The sequence below is a fragment of the Diadema setosum genome, chromosome 14, assembly GCF_964275005.1.
Source record: "Diadema setosum chromosome 14, eeDiaSeto1, whole genome shotgun sequence".
Taxonomy (NCBI): Eukaryota; Metazoa; Echinodermata; class Echinoidea; order Diadematoida; family Diadematidae; genus Diadema; species Diadema setosum.
The window spans coordinates 35,365,662-35,381,132 of record NC_092698.1 but is presented as its reverse complement, the minus strand read 5'-3'; the positions used below and the strand labels follow the sequence as shown (position 1 = coordinate 35,381,132).

Sequence of the window (15,471 nt, the reverse complement as noted above, 5' to 3'; positions counted from 1 at the left end):
GTAGAGGTTAGCTCAGAAAGTCCTCTTCCTATCAATTTCAAAATTATACCATATATGTATCATGTCCCAAAGACGACAGATCTAATGTATAATAGTGATCAGTCGACCGTGACGTCACTGTGACGTCATTATATGAAAACACATTCTCAATCATATCTCACTAATGGAATAGATTTTTTCAATGAAATTTACGTCACATATATTTCAAGTTATGCGCATTCTACTCATATTCTCAAAATTCATATTTTCTCTTAAAACGTGCGCGTACGCGCGCGTTGAAATATTTGTATCCTCAAATCGAGCTCAAAATTTTTCTGCACACGTTTCAGACCATTTGGAGCATTTTTTGAAAAATTGAAAAAATCGGACGGACGCGTACGCGCGCGCACATATACGCACGCACAGCTCATATGCAATGAAAATTTCCCGTTTTTTCACTTTGATCGGATGTCTGAAATGTCAAGGAATATTTCTACCAAGTTTCAAGTCAATCCCACTCAAAATGACGTCATACGGGCCCGTCAAAGTTGAAATTCCGCGCGCGCGTCAATGGCGATATACAGTACAACAATGCCAAAAAACCGCCAATTTTAAATCCGATTTTACTCGTCAGGATGGACGGTGACCCCCCATTTTCTTTACATATTCTGAAAGCTGATGAGTTGTACATGTCATTTCATGGGTTGGCAATGCTGGAAAAATGATGAAAAGATATCAAATTTCTTAATAAATCAAAACAAGTAAATTTTCAAAATGACGTCATCAAATTTCAAGTTTACTCGAGCGTATCTCACTTATCCTTAGTCAATTTTCACCCAGATTTCAGTATGCTGTAGCTTATTTAATACTCTATCAGTTATGTAATAACACAATTTTGATTGAATGACAGCATGACCTCATAAAAATGAATTGAAAGTAACCTTGTCGAATTTGACCAGTTTACGTGTTATCTCTATGGGAGTGCAGTTTTTCTGGAAATGAAAATTGACATGACTGTCTTTTTCGAGCACTAGCTCACTTATGCTTCGGTGAATTTCTCCCAGATTTTAATATGTTGTAGCTGAGACCTTGGGCTATCGTTAGTGTGCATTTTGTTTTTTCATACGATGTCGGGATCACGTCAATAAACGTGGTTGAAATTAAAGCTTATATTCGTTGTATTGAAATATTTCTTTCTTTCTGCAACTTTCTTTGCAATAACTCAAGAAAAACATACCCTATCAACACCATATTTTGTACATGCTTAGTTCATGTCACGTTCATTATTTCATAAAATAACAACTACTTGATCAGATGCCATCTTGGTTATGTAAAGTAGGGTCAAAGGTCATAAATGTTTCATCCTGTATCTTGGTGAATACATCTCCTATCTTTCCCATATTTTGCACACGTAAAGACCATGTGACAAGGATCATATCACAAAATAACCACTTTTTGCTCAGATGACATCTTGTCTTTGCAAAGTGGGGTCAAAGGTCATATGTACTTCTTTCTTTATCGTCATTATGACGTGTTATCTCTATGGGAGGGATTTTTTCTAGATGTGAAAATTGACATGATTGTCTTTATCGAGCACTAGCTCACTCACCCTTCGATGAATTTCTCCCAGATTTTAATATGTTGTAGCTGAGACTTTGCGCTATCGTAATGTGTCCTCCGTTTTTTCATACGACGTCAAAAGCACGTCGAAAAACTCGGCTTAAGTAATCAAAGCTTAGCTTCATTAGGTGATCCGAGTATCCTCTCGGATCACCTTCTGTATCTGTACGGATTCTTTGTTAGGTGATCCGAGTATCCTCTCGGATCACCTTCTGTATCTGTACGGAATCTTTCTTTCTTTGTTTCTGGACAAAATTTGTGCAGAGGTTAGCTCAGAAAGTGCATTGCCTTTCAATGTCAAACTTATACCATATATGTATCGTCTCCCAAAGACGGCAATCGAACTAAAATCATGGTGATCAGTCGACCGTGACGTCACTATGACGTCATTATATGAAAACACATTCTCAATCATATCTCATTAATGGAAAAGAGTTTTTCAATGAAATTTACGTCACATATATTTCAGGTCAAGTGCATTCTACTCATATTCTCAAAATTCATCTATACCTTAAAACGTGCGCGTACGCGCGCGTTGAAATATTTGTATGTTCAAATCGAGCTCAAATTTTTTTTGCACACGTTTCAGACCATTTGGAGCATTTTTTGAAAAATTGAAAAATTTGGACGGACGCGTACGCGCGCGCTCATATACGCACGCACAGCTCATATGCAATAGAAATTTCCCGTTTTTTCACACTTATCGGCTGCCTGAAATGTCAAGGAATATGTCTACCAAGTTTCAAGTCAATCCGACTCAATATGACGTCATACGGGCCCGTCAAAGTTGAAATTCCGCGCGCGCGTCAATGGCGATATACAGTGCAACTATGCCAAAAAAATGACAATTTTAAATCCGATTTTACTCGTCAGGATGGACGGTGACCCCCCATTTTGTGTACATATTTTGAAAGCTGATGAGTTGTACATGTCATTTCATGGGGTGGCAATGCTGACAAAATGATTAAAAGATATCAAATTTCTTAATAAAATAAAAAAAGTAAATTTTCAAAATGACGTCATCAAATTTCAAGTTTATTCGAGCGTATCTCACTAGTCCTTTGTCAATTTTCACCCAGATTTCAGTATGATGTAGCTTATTTAATGTTCTTTGAAACATGAAATTACAATAATTTGATTGGATAACGGTATCACCTCGTAAAAATGGATTGAAAGTAATCTTGTCAAATTTGACCAGTTTACGTGTTATCTCTATGGGAGTGCAGTTTTTCTGGAAATGAAAATTGACATGACTATCTTTATCGAGCACTAGCTCACTTAAGCTTCGGTAAATTTCTCCCAGATTTTAATATGTTGTAGCTGAGACTTTACGCTACCGTAAGTGTGCCCTTTGTTTTTTCATACGATGTCAGAATCACGTCAAAAAATTGGGTTGAAATTCAGGCTTATCTTCGATGTATTGAGATATTTCTTTCTTTCTGCAACTTTCTTTGCAATAACTCAAGAAAAACAGCCTCTATCACTTCTATATTTTGCACATGTTTAGTTCATGTCACGTGAATTATTTCATAAAATAACAACTACTTGATCAGACACCATCTTGGGTATGTAAATTAGGGTCAAAGGTCATAAGTGTTTCATCCTGTATCTTAGTAAATACATGTCCTATCTGTCCCATATTTTGCACATGCAAAGACCATGTTACAAGGATCATTTCACAAAATAACTACTTTTTACTCAGATGCCATCTTGTCTGTGCAAATTGAGGTCAAATGTTATATGTACTTCTTTTTGTATCTTCGTGATGACGTGTTATCTCTATGGGAGGGAATTTTCTTTAATATGAAAATTGACATGATTGTCTTTATCGAGCACTAGCTCACTTACCCTTCCGTGAATTTCTCCCAGATTTTAATATGTTGTAGCTGAGACTTTGCGCTAACGTTTTGTTGCCTTCGTTTTTTCATACGATGTCGGGATTACGATAAAAAATTGGTTGAATTTAAAGCTTATCTTCTATGCATTGAGATATTTCTTTCTTTCTGCAACTTTCTTTGCAATAACTCAAGAAAAACACGCCCTATCACCCCCATATTTTGCACATGTTTAGTTCATGTCTCGTACATTATTTCATAAAATAACAACTACTAGATCGGACAACATCTTGGGTATGTAAATTAGGGTCAAAGGTCATAAATGTTTCATCTTGTATCTGAGTGAATACCTGTCCTATATTTCCCTTATTTTTCACACGTATAGACGATGTCGCGAGAATCATTTCACAAAATAACCACTATTTCATCAGATGCAATCTGGGAGTGCAAAGGTGGGTCAAAGGTCATATGTATTCATTGCTGTATCTTCGTTATTCAGTGTATACAGAATTTGGTACCAAAGATGGCAGATATGACTCCCTTTTCTAAATGACAATGCAAACATCACACGGCCAATGTCTCTAAACACAGATGAAACTTGTATGGTCATGCCTATTGCGATCAGGACTCGAATCATTGATTAAAAAAAAATCGGATCACCTTAATTTGTCAGTGATGACAAATTACAATCTCTAGTGTTAAACTTCCCGTTGTCACAAAAAATTCTTTCTGCTCAAATGTTGTGTAGAGGTTAGCTCAGAAAGTCCTGATCCTATCAATGTCAAAATTATACCATATATGTATCATGTCCAAAAGACGACAAATCTAATAAAATTATAGCGATCAGTCGATCGTGACGTCACTATGACGTCATTATATGAAAACACATTCTCATTCATATCTCATTAATGGAATGGAATTTTTCTATGAAATTTACCTCACATATAGTTCGTATCAAGGTGATTCTACTCATTTTCTCAAAATTCATCTGTACTCTTAAAACGTGCGCGTACGCGCGCGTTGAAATATTTGTATGCTCCAATCTAGCTCAAAAGTTTTTTGCACACGTTTCAGACCATTTGGAGCATTTTTTGAAAAATTGAAAAAATCGGACGGACGCGTACGCGCGCGCGCATATACGCACGCACAGCTTATATGCAATAGAAATTTCCCGTTTTTTCACTCCGATCGGATATCTGAAATGTCAAGGAATATTTCTACCAAGTTTCAAGTCAATCCGATTCAAAATGACGTCAAACGGGCCCGTCAAAGTTGAAATTCCGCGCGCGCGTCAATGGCGATATACAGTGCAACAATGCCAAAAAACTGCCAATTTTAAATCCGATTTTACTCGTCAGGATGGACGGTGACCCCCCATTTTCTTTACATATTCTGAAAGCTGATGAGTTGTACATGTCATTTCATGGGTTGGCGATGCTGAAAAAATGATTAAAAGGTATCAAATTTCTTAATAAAGTAAAAAAAGTAAATTTTCAAAATGACGTCATCAAATTTCAAGTTCATTCAAGCATATCTCACTTATTCTTTAGTTGATTTTCGTCCAAATTTCAATATGTTATAGTTTATTAAATGGTCTTTCAGATATATAATAACAACAATTTGATTGGATGACGGCATCACCTCGTAAAAAGGGATTAAAAGTAACATTGTTAAATTTGACCAGTTTACGTGTTATCTCTATGTGAGTGCAGTTTTTCTGGAAATGAAAACTGACATGACTATCTTTATCGAGCACTAGCTCACTTATGCTTCGGTGAATTTCTCCCATATTTTAGAATGTTGTAGCTGAGACTTTGGGCTATTGTAAGTGTGCCCTTCGTTTTTTCATACGGAGTCGGCATCATGCCCAAAAACTTGGTTGAAATTAAAGCTTATCTTCCATGTATTTTCATATTCCTTTCTTCCTGCAACTTTCTTTGCAATAACTCAAGAAAAACAAGCTCTATCAGCCCAATATTTTGCACATGTTTAGTTTATGTCACGTACATTATTTCATAAAATAACAACTACTTGATCGGGCACCTTCTTGGGTATGTAAATTAGGGTCAAAGGTCAAAAATGGTTCATCCTGTATCTTGGTGAATACATGTCTTATCTTTCCCATATTTTGCATACGTAAAGACCATGTTACAAGAATCATTTCACAAAATAACCACTTTTTGCTCAGATGCCATCTTGTCTGTGCAAAGTAGGGTCAAAGGTCATATGTACTTCTTTCTTTATCTTCATTATGACGTGTTATCTCTATGGGAGGGAATTTTTCTAGATGTGAAAATTGACATGATTGTCTTTATCGACGACTAGCTCAATTACCCTTCGGTGAATTTCTTCCAGATTTTAGTATGTTGTAGCCAATGTAATACTCTTTAAGTTTTCTTCAATCAAAGTTTTAATCGGATGATGTCTTCACCTCGTGAAAATAGATATAATGTAACCTTGTCAAATTTAACCAGTTTACGTGTTATCTCTATGGGAGGGAATTTTTCTGGAAATGAAAATTGACATGACTGTCTTTATCGAACACTAGCTCACTTACTCTTCTGTGAATTTCTCCCAGATTTTAATATGTTGTAGCTGAGACTTTGCGCTATCGTTTCTTTGCCCACTCTTTTTCATGCGACATCGAAATCACGTCGAAAAACTTCGCAAAAGCTTAGCTTCGATGTATTTTCATGTTACTTTCTTTCTGCAACTTTCTTTGCAATAACTCAAGAAAGACATTCCCTATTACCCCCATATTTTGCACATGTTTAGTTCATGTCACGTACATTATTATAAGATAACAACTACTTGATCGAACACCATCTTGGGTAGGTAAATTAGGGTCAAATGTCATAAATGTTTCATTCTGTATCTTCGTTATAGTGTATACTGAAATTGGTACCAAAGATGGCAGACCTGACTCTCTTTTCTAAATGAGAATTAAAACATCACACGGTCAATGTCATTAAACACAGATGAAACCTGTATGGTCATGCCTATTGCGATTAGGACTCGAATCATCGATTAAAAAAAAATCGGATCACCTAATTTGTCAGTCTTGACAAATTCCAAGTCTAGTTTTATCTGACTTTATTCCCAATTTTTTCCCCTTTTTGCATCAGTTCATTTTCTAGTGACATTCTGTACCTGAGGGGCCCACATTCTACAAGCATTACCTTTTTAATGGGTCCCTCCATTGTTCGATATTTTGTGTAATGTTATATCGTCTATATATCACTTCAGTCAATTTTCATTACAACATTATTTGTTTTACCCCAAGGTTCCACAATTATGTTTTCTCAATTTACTTTGTTTTGATTATATGTAACCTTATTCTCTGTTACCAAAGAAAGTGAAATGTTTATGTTCTTTTCGAAAAATGAAATAAAGTTTGAATTTAATTGAATTGAATTGATTTTGCTAAACACGTATTTCCCATAGACACCTGCCCGAGTATACTCGGGACTCGTCATCAACAAGTTCATGAACCCTCATTTGATGCTGCACTGATCCCTATCTGTACAAGATTCCTGCAATGCCTGAATGTGCAAACACACCTGCCAATCAAGCCAAGGATTTGTAGAGTACAATAAAAGTAATGGCAAGCGGCAAATTAGCATCACATATAGATGAATCCCTATCACTTCAATTTTCAAATTCATGGAGAGATAACTAAGTGAGATGGAAAGTCATTTAGGAGCAACAGTACTTGGTTTGATGTCTATGATAAGTGTCATAAGCACACAAGATGAGAATGAAATGCAATGTTTTGATGGTTTTTGTACAGTGCCACCACCTGCGCCAGTCCAGACTTCTTTGAGCTGATGAAGCACCTGTATGGAGTGACTCGGAGGAAAACTGGGCTGGAGTCCATGGAGATGGCTTTCCTGGCCACAACATTGGCTGTTGATCCTGAACCAGCCTTGCTAAAGGTAGATAGGCCCAAGGTTCTTCCGTCTTCTCAAACTTAAGCATTTTTCATCTTGTTCTTTAGCTATGCCTAAATGTTTGCATTGAATTCAGTCAAGATTATATTGGAGCTTTAGGGATACTTGCTCGAGGCATGCAGACATTTTGGACCCTTTTGGAAAAAGGAAAGGATAAAAAAATATGACATTTGCTTATCTTCCAGCCATTTCTGGTACACATTGATGCTACACATGAATTAATGTGGATACTTTTTCAAGTGATGGCATATTCTCCATATTTGAAAGATTTTATTTGTTTTCATATGTAGATAATCCTTGTTGGATAAATAGTGTTGTATCAAGTGTTGCATTAAGTCACTCAATTCTGCTGACATAATATGGGAGCAGAGACTTATCTTAGCTATTCATCATCATCTTCACCATCTTCATCAAAGTCACCATCGACACATTGCTGGGGTCCAAAGTCTCTCTCCTTCTCTCTTACAAACATGTCATTCATACTCTAATTCATGTCCTTCTTCATCTCTCCAGTTTTTTAGAACCGTGCCGTCACTTCAGCCATACTTCCCAGAGTACCTTGGTGAGTGTGGTCGAGTGATCCTGACTGAGACCAGCGGTTCACCGCTGGCTGCCTACCTCCCTGCATCCTGGGAAGACAGGGTGGGCGTGGCCATTAAAGTCCTCCAGATGGTGGAGGACTTCTACTCCTCCTGTGACAAGTGGCTGATCTTCCTCTGGGACTTCCAGTACGAGAACTTTGCAGTGACTCCACAAGGCCAGCTCAGGGTGGTCAACCTTGGAAGCATCATGGTGGTGGACAAGGAACTTGTCTCAACCAGTAAGTCCTCTTCATCACAAGTATTAAATGCAAACTGCTATTGAGGTTGTCCTTGCCCTATGCACTGTATCACCATGTTTACATTGAGAGTGAATGTCTTCTGTAGTATCAGTTTGCATAAATGATAAATATTCAATTCAGCTAACATCTTATTGTTCAATACCATACACAAACCTGTGACTGCTCGATCAATTTTTTTGCCAACAAATTGATGGCACAAGTATTTTCAAAACTGATGTTTGCAGAACATGTTGTCTACTAGAAATAGCAGTTGTAAGGATATGATCATTATGTATTGTTGCCATATTCAGTCATTTCCTACAGTAGTAATAGAATTTAAAGGTAGGGATACCTTTTACAGACCTCCCAAAATGCAGCAAAACATTAAATATGAACCTCAGGGGACTTGTTTAGGCCACTGCTGAGAAATTTGGAAGTCAACAGTTATCTACAATTTGAATAATGTACAAAACTCAACTACCCAGTAGTTCTGTGTGTCAGCCACACTTAAGCCTTTTTGTTGCAGTCTTCTGTATTTTTTATCTATAAACACAAATCTAAAAGTATAAGAGCTGATGTAATAACATATAGAGTGTGTGGCAAGAATGTATATAGAAATGTTTGTAAGTTTTGATGAACTTTCTTCACAAAATATACATGATGGACACACATGCAGTGCATGGGTCTGCAAAGATAGCCTAGTAATGTACTGGAATTTACGGTGAGCCCCGAAAAAAATTCAATTCAAAATCTAACGGTCAATAAAAATGTACTCAATGTTACCTTCCACTTTCACTACTTTATGGGAGTTTCTAAAATGATACTCTCTTCAACATACCACTGTATTTATACAACTCTTCATTTAAGGCATGCAAATGGGATTCCCTACCTTTAAAGCTCTTCAAGTTTGTTTGTTGTTTGTTTGTTTGGTTGTTTTTGGGGGGAGGGGGGTTAAAGTATTTTGCATACCTTGTCATTGTTGATACAGCTCAAACTGTACATGACAAGTGGAATCAGAAAGCTTTGGTTTCAGAAATTAAGGTCAGTCTTTATGCATGGGGGTTATGCTGATGGGGTATTTGGAATGAGAAAAGTCCTATTATTGTGTTTTAGGCACTTAACAAAGAAGGTAAGTTGTTTCATTCTCATATTAGAAAAGAAATTAGGATCTGTGAGTGACTGATGAGATGCTATTTAAAGAAAATTGTCACTTTTAGCTACTAAAAATGATGAGTGGTATACCCTCGGGATTCTTCTAAGCACATCAGTATGCTCTCTTCCATAGTGACTAGAACTATCCCAAGATCTGAGTTGATGGTCTCTAAACAAATACGCCCAAAGCCTGGCACCAAACAGCTAGGTCAATCATTAACCACACACACACACACACATACACACACACACACACAAAACACACACGCTCAGACACAGGGAAACATCACACCAAAGTGTTTATCAAAATGAAGATGGTGAAAAGTTTGCAATACTGGTCAATTTGCTTGAATTTCTCCTAATTCTTTTCATGGCTATTCTTCCCATGTTTTTTTGTTCTTTTCATGAACTATCTTAGACTTCAACATTCTTCAAATTAATGATTCATGCATCAAGTTGTTTTTACTGCAATTGATTGACATATTGCCCTTTATTAACACAAATGCAGCATTCATGTATTTGATATTATTTGTTTCTCACCACCACTGTGTCCTATTATTCAAAGTCCTAAATATGACTATGTGTTCATAGTCCTGCAAATAATATTGAAAACTACAAAGTAATGTTTATTAATCTCAAAGCAGTCATTATCCAAAGTTAGCAACAGTTTCAATTTCTAAAATTTCCATGTTATATGGGGGCAGAAGCTCTATATTTCATGTGATACATGGACTTTACAATATATTCAGTTTAGGCAATCATGATATTTGATTAGCACATTAGTGTGAGAAATACTCAAAATATTCCACAGAGTGAATATTGCTATGAATGAATCATAATAACTTCTTTCCATTAGCATGGTAAAAGCAGGGCAGTTTTCATGTTGAATTTTTGTGAAATGGTCAACACAGATATCAAATGCTTTGTGACAATACAGTTAAGTTAACGTAATGGTTTTAACAACTCATAATAACTGTAAAGAGATAAAAGAGTCAATGACTACAGCAAAGAAAATCCTTTGTGCCACAGTAAGAAGATTAACTTTTGTTTTACAAGATTTCATGTTGTGTTCACAGACAACAAAAGGGATGCATATATGCACACTGTCTCTCCTTGAATAAAACTTGTCATCATTTTGATTGCATAAGAGGCTTTAGTCTTGTGTAAGCTGTTTCCCAAACATGCTAGCATGTTAGTGATCTGCCAAAAGCATGGAAATTCAAATTTGAAGGTCTCATCTGGAAAGGAAAGAGATTTTAAAAAAATGTTGTCTTCCCAAACTAGCATTTCATCCACAGATGAAAAGGATGTGAGCCATGATAACAGTACATTGGTTTTAAACATGACTTTATTTAAACTGACAGTTTCCACGGTCAGTATGTTATGTCATTTAGAGTCTGTGTGTATGTGATGAATGCAATAAGAATTGATCATGATTGAAAAGAGGCAGTTTTGTATCACAGTGTTTGCTCACTTGTGAAGAAGAGGAGATCAAATTTCCATCAGGAGCAAAGTTAAAGCTTGAACATATTTTACCACACAGTCCCATGGCTGGTATTGCCTCAGATGATGGAGATTTAAAAGCAATACTGTGCATGTTACAGAATCAAAAGAGCCTCTAGAGATACACATTATCTCCGCTGTGTTTAGTCTGGCCATCACGAATGTGTCCATTGGTCTCCTAGCGCCAACTCAAATAACCAAGGAGACAGTGTGTTTGGCTAAGCACTGGACATTCCTAAGATGACATCTAGATAGGAGTGGGTATAATGTGTTTGTATTTGTAAGCTAGACTCTTTGTTCTTCTCTCGGATCTGATCAAAAATGTAATATTTGCGCTGTCTGTTAGTTGTATGTAATGCCAGGATTCCACACATGTTTAGAGGGAACAGACTGGGGCATGGAGACATTTTAAAGGTCCACAGTATGGTCGTCTTGTCCCACGTAGTATTGACCTTAATTTTTTCTACAGCAAAGTCGGTTACAGTATAACGTCGCTGGGGTGACAGGACCTCGTATCTCAAAAATGTCAATTTTTTTTTTTTTTAGCTTAATGGTCAAATAATGGGTCAAGTGATGTCTTGGCCAAATCCTAACTGTCTTACTCCAAAAATGAAGCCACCATGACATGTCAAAGAGAAGGCTTTCCCATTCACTATAGTGCTTTGGCCGCCATGTTTTTTCGCTCTCCTGAACATTTGACAATTTTGAGATACGAGGTTTTGTCATCCCAGCGACGATAAGTGTGCGTGTCATTTGGATGTCACATCCGTGATAAATTAGATGCAAAGTATGGAATCATGTTTGACATCCATCACAGATGCCAAAACTCATAAGAAATATTATGATACATCATAGAAAACTGTAAGACAGAATACTAGGGTGTAAGTCAAAATTGTGAGAATAATAATGATGACTTTGACACATTTCAGCCTTTATGCACACATTTGTCATATTCACTATGGATTAGTTTTGAAACCCGCCAATAAGGACTAGAAAATACTTGGCTTTTCTTCTCTTAAGAAGAAGAAAAAAAAAAGCAACTAAATAGCAACTGCAAACAGTGCTAAAAAAGGACAGGAATACTTCGCTGCAATTATTCAAGGGAAATCAAAATGTATAATATTAATTTATGCATGTCTTCATTACTACATCAGCTCAAGTGCACTCCAGGTCATTTCCTGAATAGTTCAAAGTATAGGACAAGAGGAACGTGACAGGCACATCCTGAAACATCATTAATGAAGGATGATGTAAATGGACCTCCAGAGTCTAAAACTGGGAAGTTTTTTAGTTAAAGTGAAATTACCTCATTATGTGGATCAAGTGAATGCACAAATAGCAGTAGAATACATCAGTGAAGTTTGAGGAAAATCCAAAAATCCATTCAAAAGCTATGCATTTATTGAAGTTTTGATTAAATCCATGTGCTGTTTTTTGCGCAGTATGAAGAAGGCTACAACAGGCTGGGATGTCACAGGAGTGGAATGATAAAGAGAAAATACACAGAGAATTCTTCTTGTTCACATTTCTAGCATACTGCATCTTTTCAGCAGGCAGGGAGAATATTACCCTTACTCCATGTCAGTAGCAAGTCAACAAAATGTGTATTTGTCAGAACAAACGAAATTTTGTGTAATTCTCTTTATATTTCAAATATATCATTCCATACCTGCGACATCATAAATTGTAGCCATCTTATTGAGTGATGATGGAGCTTGGATTTACCTAAAACTTAAAAAAAAAAAAAAAAAAAAACCCTCTAAAACTTTTTCATTTCCAACAGAAACATATAAATATTTTACAGAAATTGAATACATAAATTACATGACAATGCATAATAGAAGATGAGTTTACAGAATATTAAGTATACGGAAATGTTGGAAATGGGGAGGAATGCTGAAAAGCAGTGCTTGTAGGGTGCATTCTATTGACATGGAATACAACAAATCATTTGATTGATGTACTGTTATACATAAGAAGCAGAATTACAAAAGAAACTAAGATATGAAAACCTAACTAACCCGAAACAAACATCTTTGACAAATCCCTACACTATCCCGATGGAGTGACTACGAGAGAGAGAGAAAGGAAAAAAAAAAAAATATATATATATATATATTCATGCAGTGACTTGCAGTGTTGGGCTCATTAACTCACTTGCAAGTGCACAGACAAAACAATAACCATCTTAATAGTGTAATCAGTGCTTATTTTCAAATTTGTTTGAGGACCGGATACAAATTTGGCCTTTTGTGAAATGCATAATTTCCTCCGATGTCTGCAGCATTGAGTGATGTGTGACCCAGAGATTTTAATGGCACCTTGAGACTATGACTGAGGATTTCCACACCTGGTCTGGTCTACCTAGAAAGGCACACACCTTGTTATGCCATGACTCACATGAATCCAGGGACGTTGTTTCGCCTACCTGTTTACACACATTACCCCATCCGTAACCTCTTACCTGCAAGCTGTAGTTCATCCTTGTAGCTGCATTGTATGTCTGGTTTTAGTCATGAATGGGTTAACTTCATTGGGCCTCTTTACCATTACCTGCCAGTTCTTTCAGGTGCTTTATTATAATGGACCACTTTATCTTCACAATGGATGTCTGTTATTTCGCTTTGTTCCATTGAATGAATGCTCTCATGCATCAAAATCTTCACACGCACACACACACACACACACACACACTAAAAAAAAAACTTGAAAGTTGGCTTGACAAAGAAGTATAGGACAATTTGTTCCAGATGAGGATTTCATGATAAAAACAATGCACAAAAAGGAATAGAGCTGTGTCAATTCAGGGGAATCCAACAAAAGTAAAAGAAGTTATGGCTAAGAAAGTTTAGTGACTGTTGGATATCTTTATTGTATTAATCATTGCTTGCTGATCATCACTTATACATCATTCACTTCATGTTCTTTTACATCGTGAAAGATAAAGGGTAATAACCCTTCCATTGTAATGGAAGAACGATTTTGGACTTATGGTTAATTTTGGGTTAAACTAAGTATGAACATAATTATTATATATTTTTGTTTCACTGTTTTAAAGGCAACTTATTAATTAATGGTCACATGGATCAACAGTTCTGCATAGCATATTCTAAAAAAAAAAAAAAGAAGTTATTTAGTGTAATGGTACAAGAATGCTTGGTTATTTTCTGCCTTCAAATTCCTCTTGCAAAACATACATGGATGATACATGCAGTTGCAAACAGACTCTAGAAACTGTAGGAACATGCAATTTTTAATACATAAACATACATTCGTTACACTTTCCATTCATAAGACTTTTCTAGCTGGATTGGTAAGAAAACAAGCAAATTAAATGGGTGGCTGTTTTGTGCATTTCAGTCCTGCAGTTTTCTCAGATATCTGTTCAGGATTGGTTTACCCAGGGAGGTGACTTACCTCCCTGGTTTACCGTGTGAAATGTCAGAAAAGCATGGCCAGCCAAGGCTGATCCTTTGCTTAACTTCCACATCCACCTGGGATTCATTTCTATCTGTATTACTCAGTTTGAAATTTGAGCACATTTTACTGATTTTTGGACAAGAAAAGTGGTTCTCCTGCAGTCTTGGACACTAGCTGTGTGGACCTCCAGTATAGAAGGGCAGACACATGGTCCTAATGATGTGCTTCATATGCTAAATGATTCACAACAGTGTCTTGGCAAGGACACTTTCTTCGTCATATACATGTGCTGGTTTATCATGCAACTTGGGGGGGGGGGGGAAGCACACCTTCCCTCCTATCCACTCTTTCTCTCTCCTCAAAGATAATAGTCTCTTTTTGCTAGTATCTTCATTGTAAATCCACCCCCTCCAAAAAAGTTGACTGGTCCATTGAAGTTCTAAATAATTAGTCAAGACAAGATATTAATAATTCACTTTACCACCTATAAGACTTAGATAATATAACTGCTACAAATGCTTTGCCATATTCTTTAATAAGATATTCTGATATACTTTGTAAAAAAAAAAAAAACAACCAAGAATAAGGAGCATTACACACATCATTTACAGTCAGTATAAGTAAATGCTGAAATGGAAAGTAAGTTACAGTCATGAAAGTGTTTTAAATCCCTGTACAAGTTACTCTTCAGTTAAATAAGTTTTTTTCCTCAATTTCTCTTTGACTTATGCATCTCTTCTTACTTCCGAGAAAAGAAAAGCAGAGAGAACTAAATAGATACTTGTGTGAATACATATACATAATACAGTAAGTACTGCATCCATGGAGGAAAACTATACCATCCTGTTGGACTTCAAGAAGTAAAAAAAGGCAAATTTGAAATGGGTTCAAGAGAGGACGCATGAGAAGGAAGGAATGAATGAGACACCGGTATGCCTCAGCCCTCCCATCGGACAAAGATCAGCGGACATTGACAGCCAAAGATTTTATCAGTCCCAGTGACGACTCGGTAAGACAGACGAGGGCAGCAGATAAAGAAAGCAGGGGCTGCGCTGGAAGAAAGAAGTGGATAAGTGCAGTCTTTCAATGGAAAACAAATACAACAGGAGATATTCTCCTCAGCTTTGGTAGTTCTCGGTGACTTACAGGCTGTCGTAGGTGCACTCCACAGATGTTGTGTCTGTGTTATTAA

General features: G+C 36.6%; 1 protein-coding gene across 1 annotated transcript in view; it reads left to right on the top strand.

Annotated features, from left to right (window-relative positions):
• The window catches only part of LOC140237712 (divergent protein kinase domain 2A-like), a 70,429-nt gene that overhangs the window by 37,073 nt on the left and 17,885 nt on the right, over positions 1–15,471 (top strand). Inside the window, exons 2-3 of the mRNA XM_072317633.1 lie at positions 7,225–7,369; positions 7,898–8,204. Coding sequence (XP_072173734.1) covers positions 7,225–7,369; positions 7,898–8,204 — 452 coding nt within the window. The remainder of the gene's footprint in view (positions 1–7,224; positions 7,370–7,897; positions 8,205–15,471) is intronic.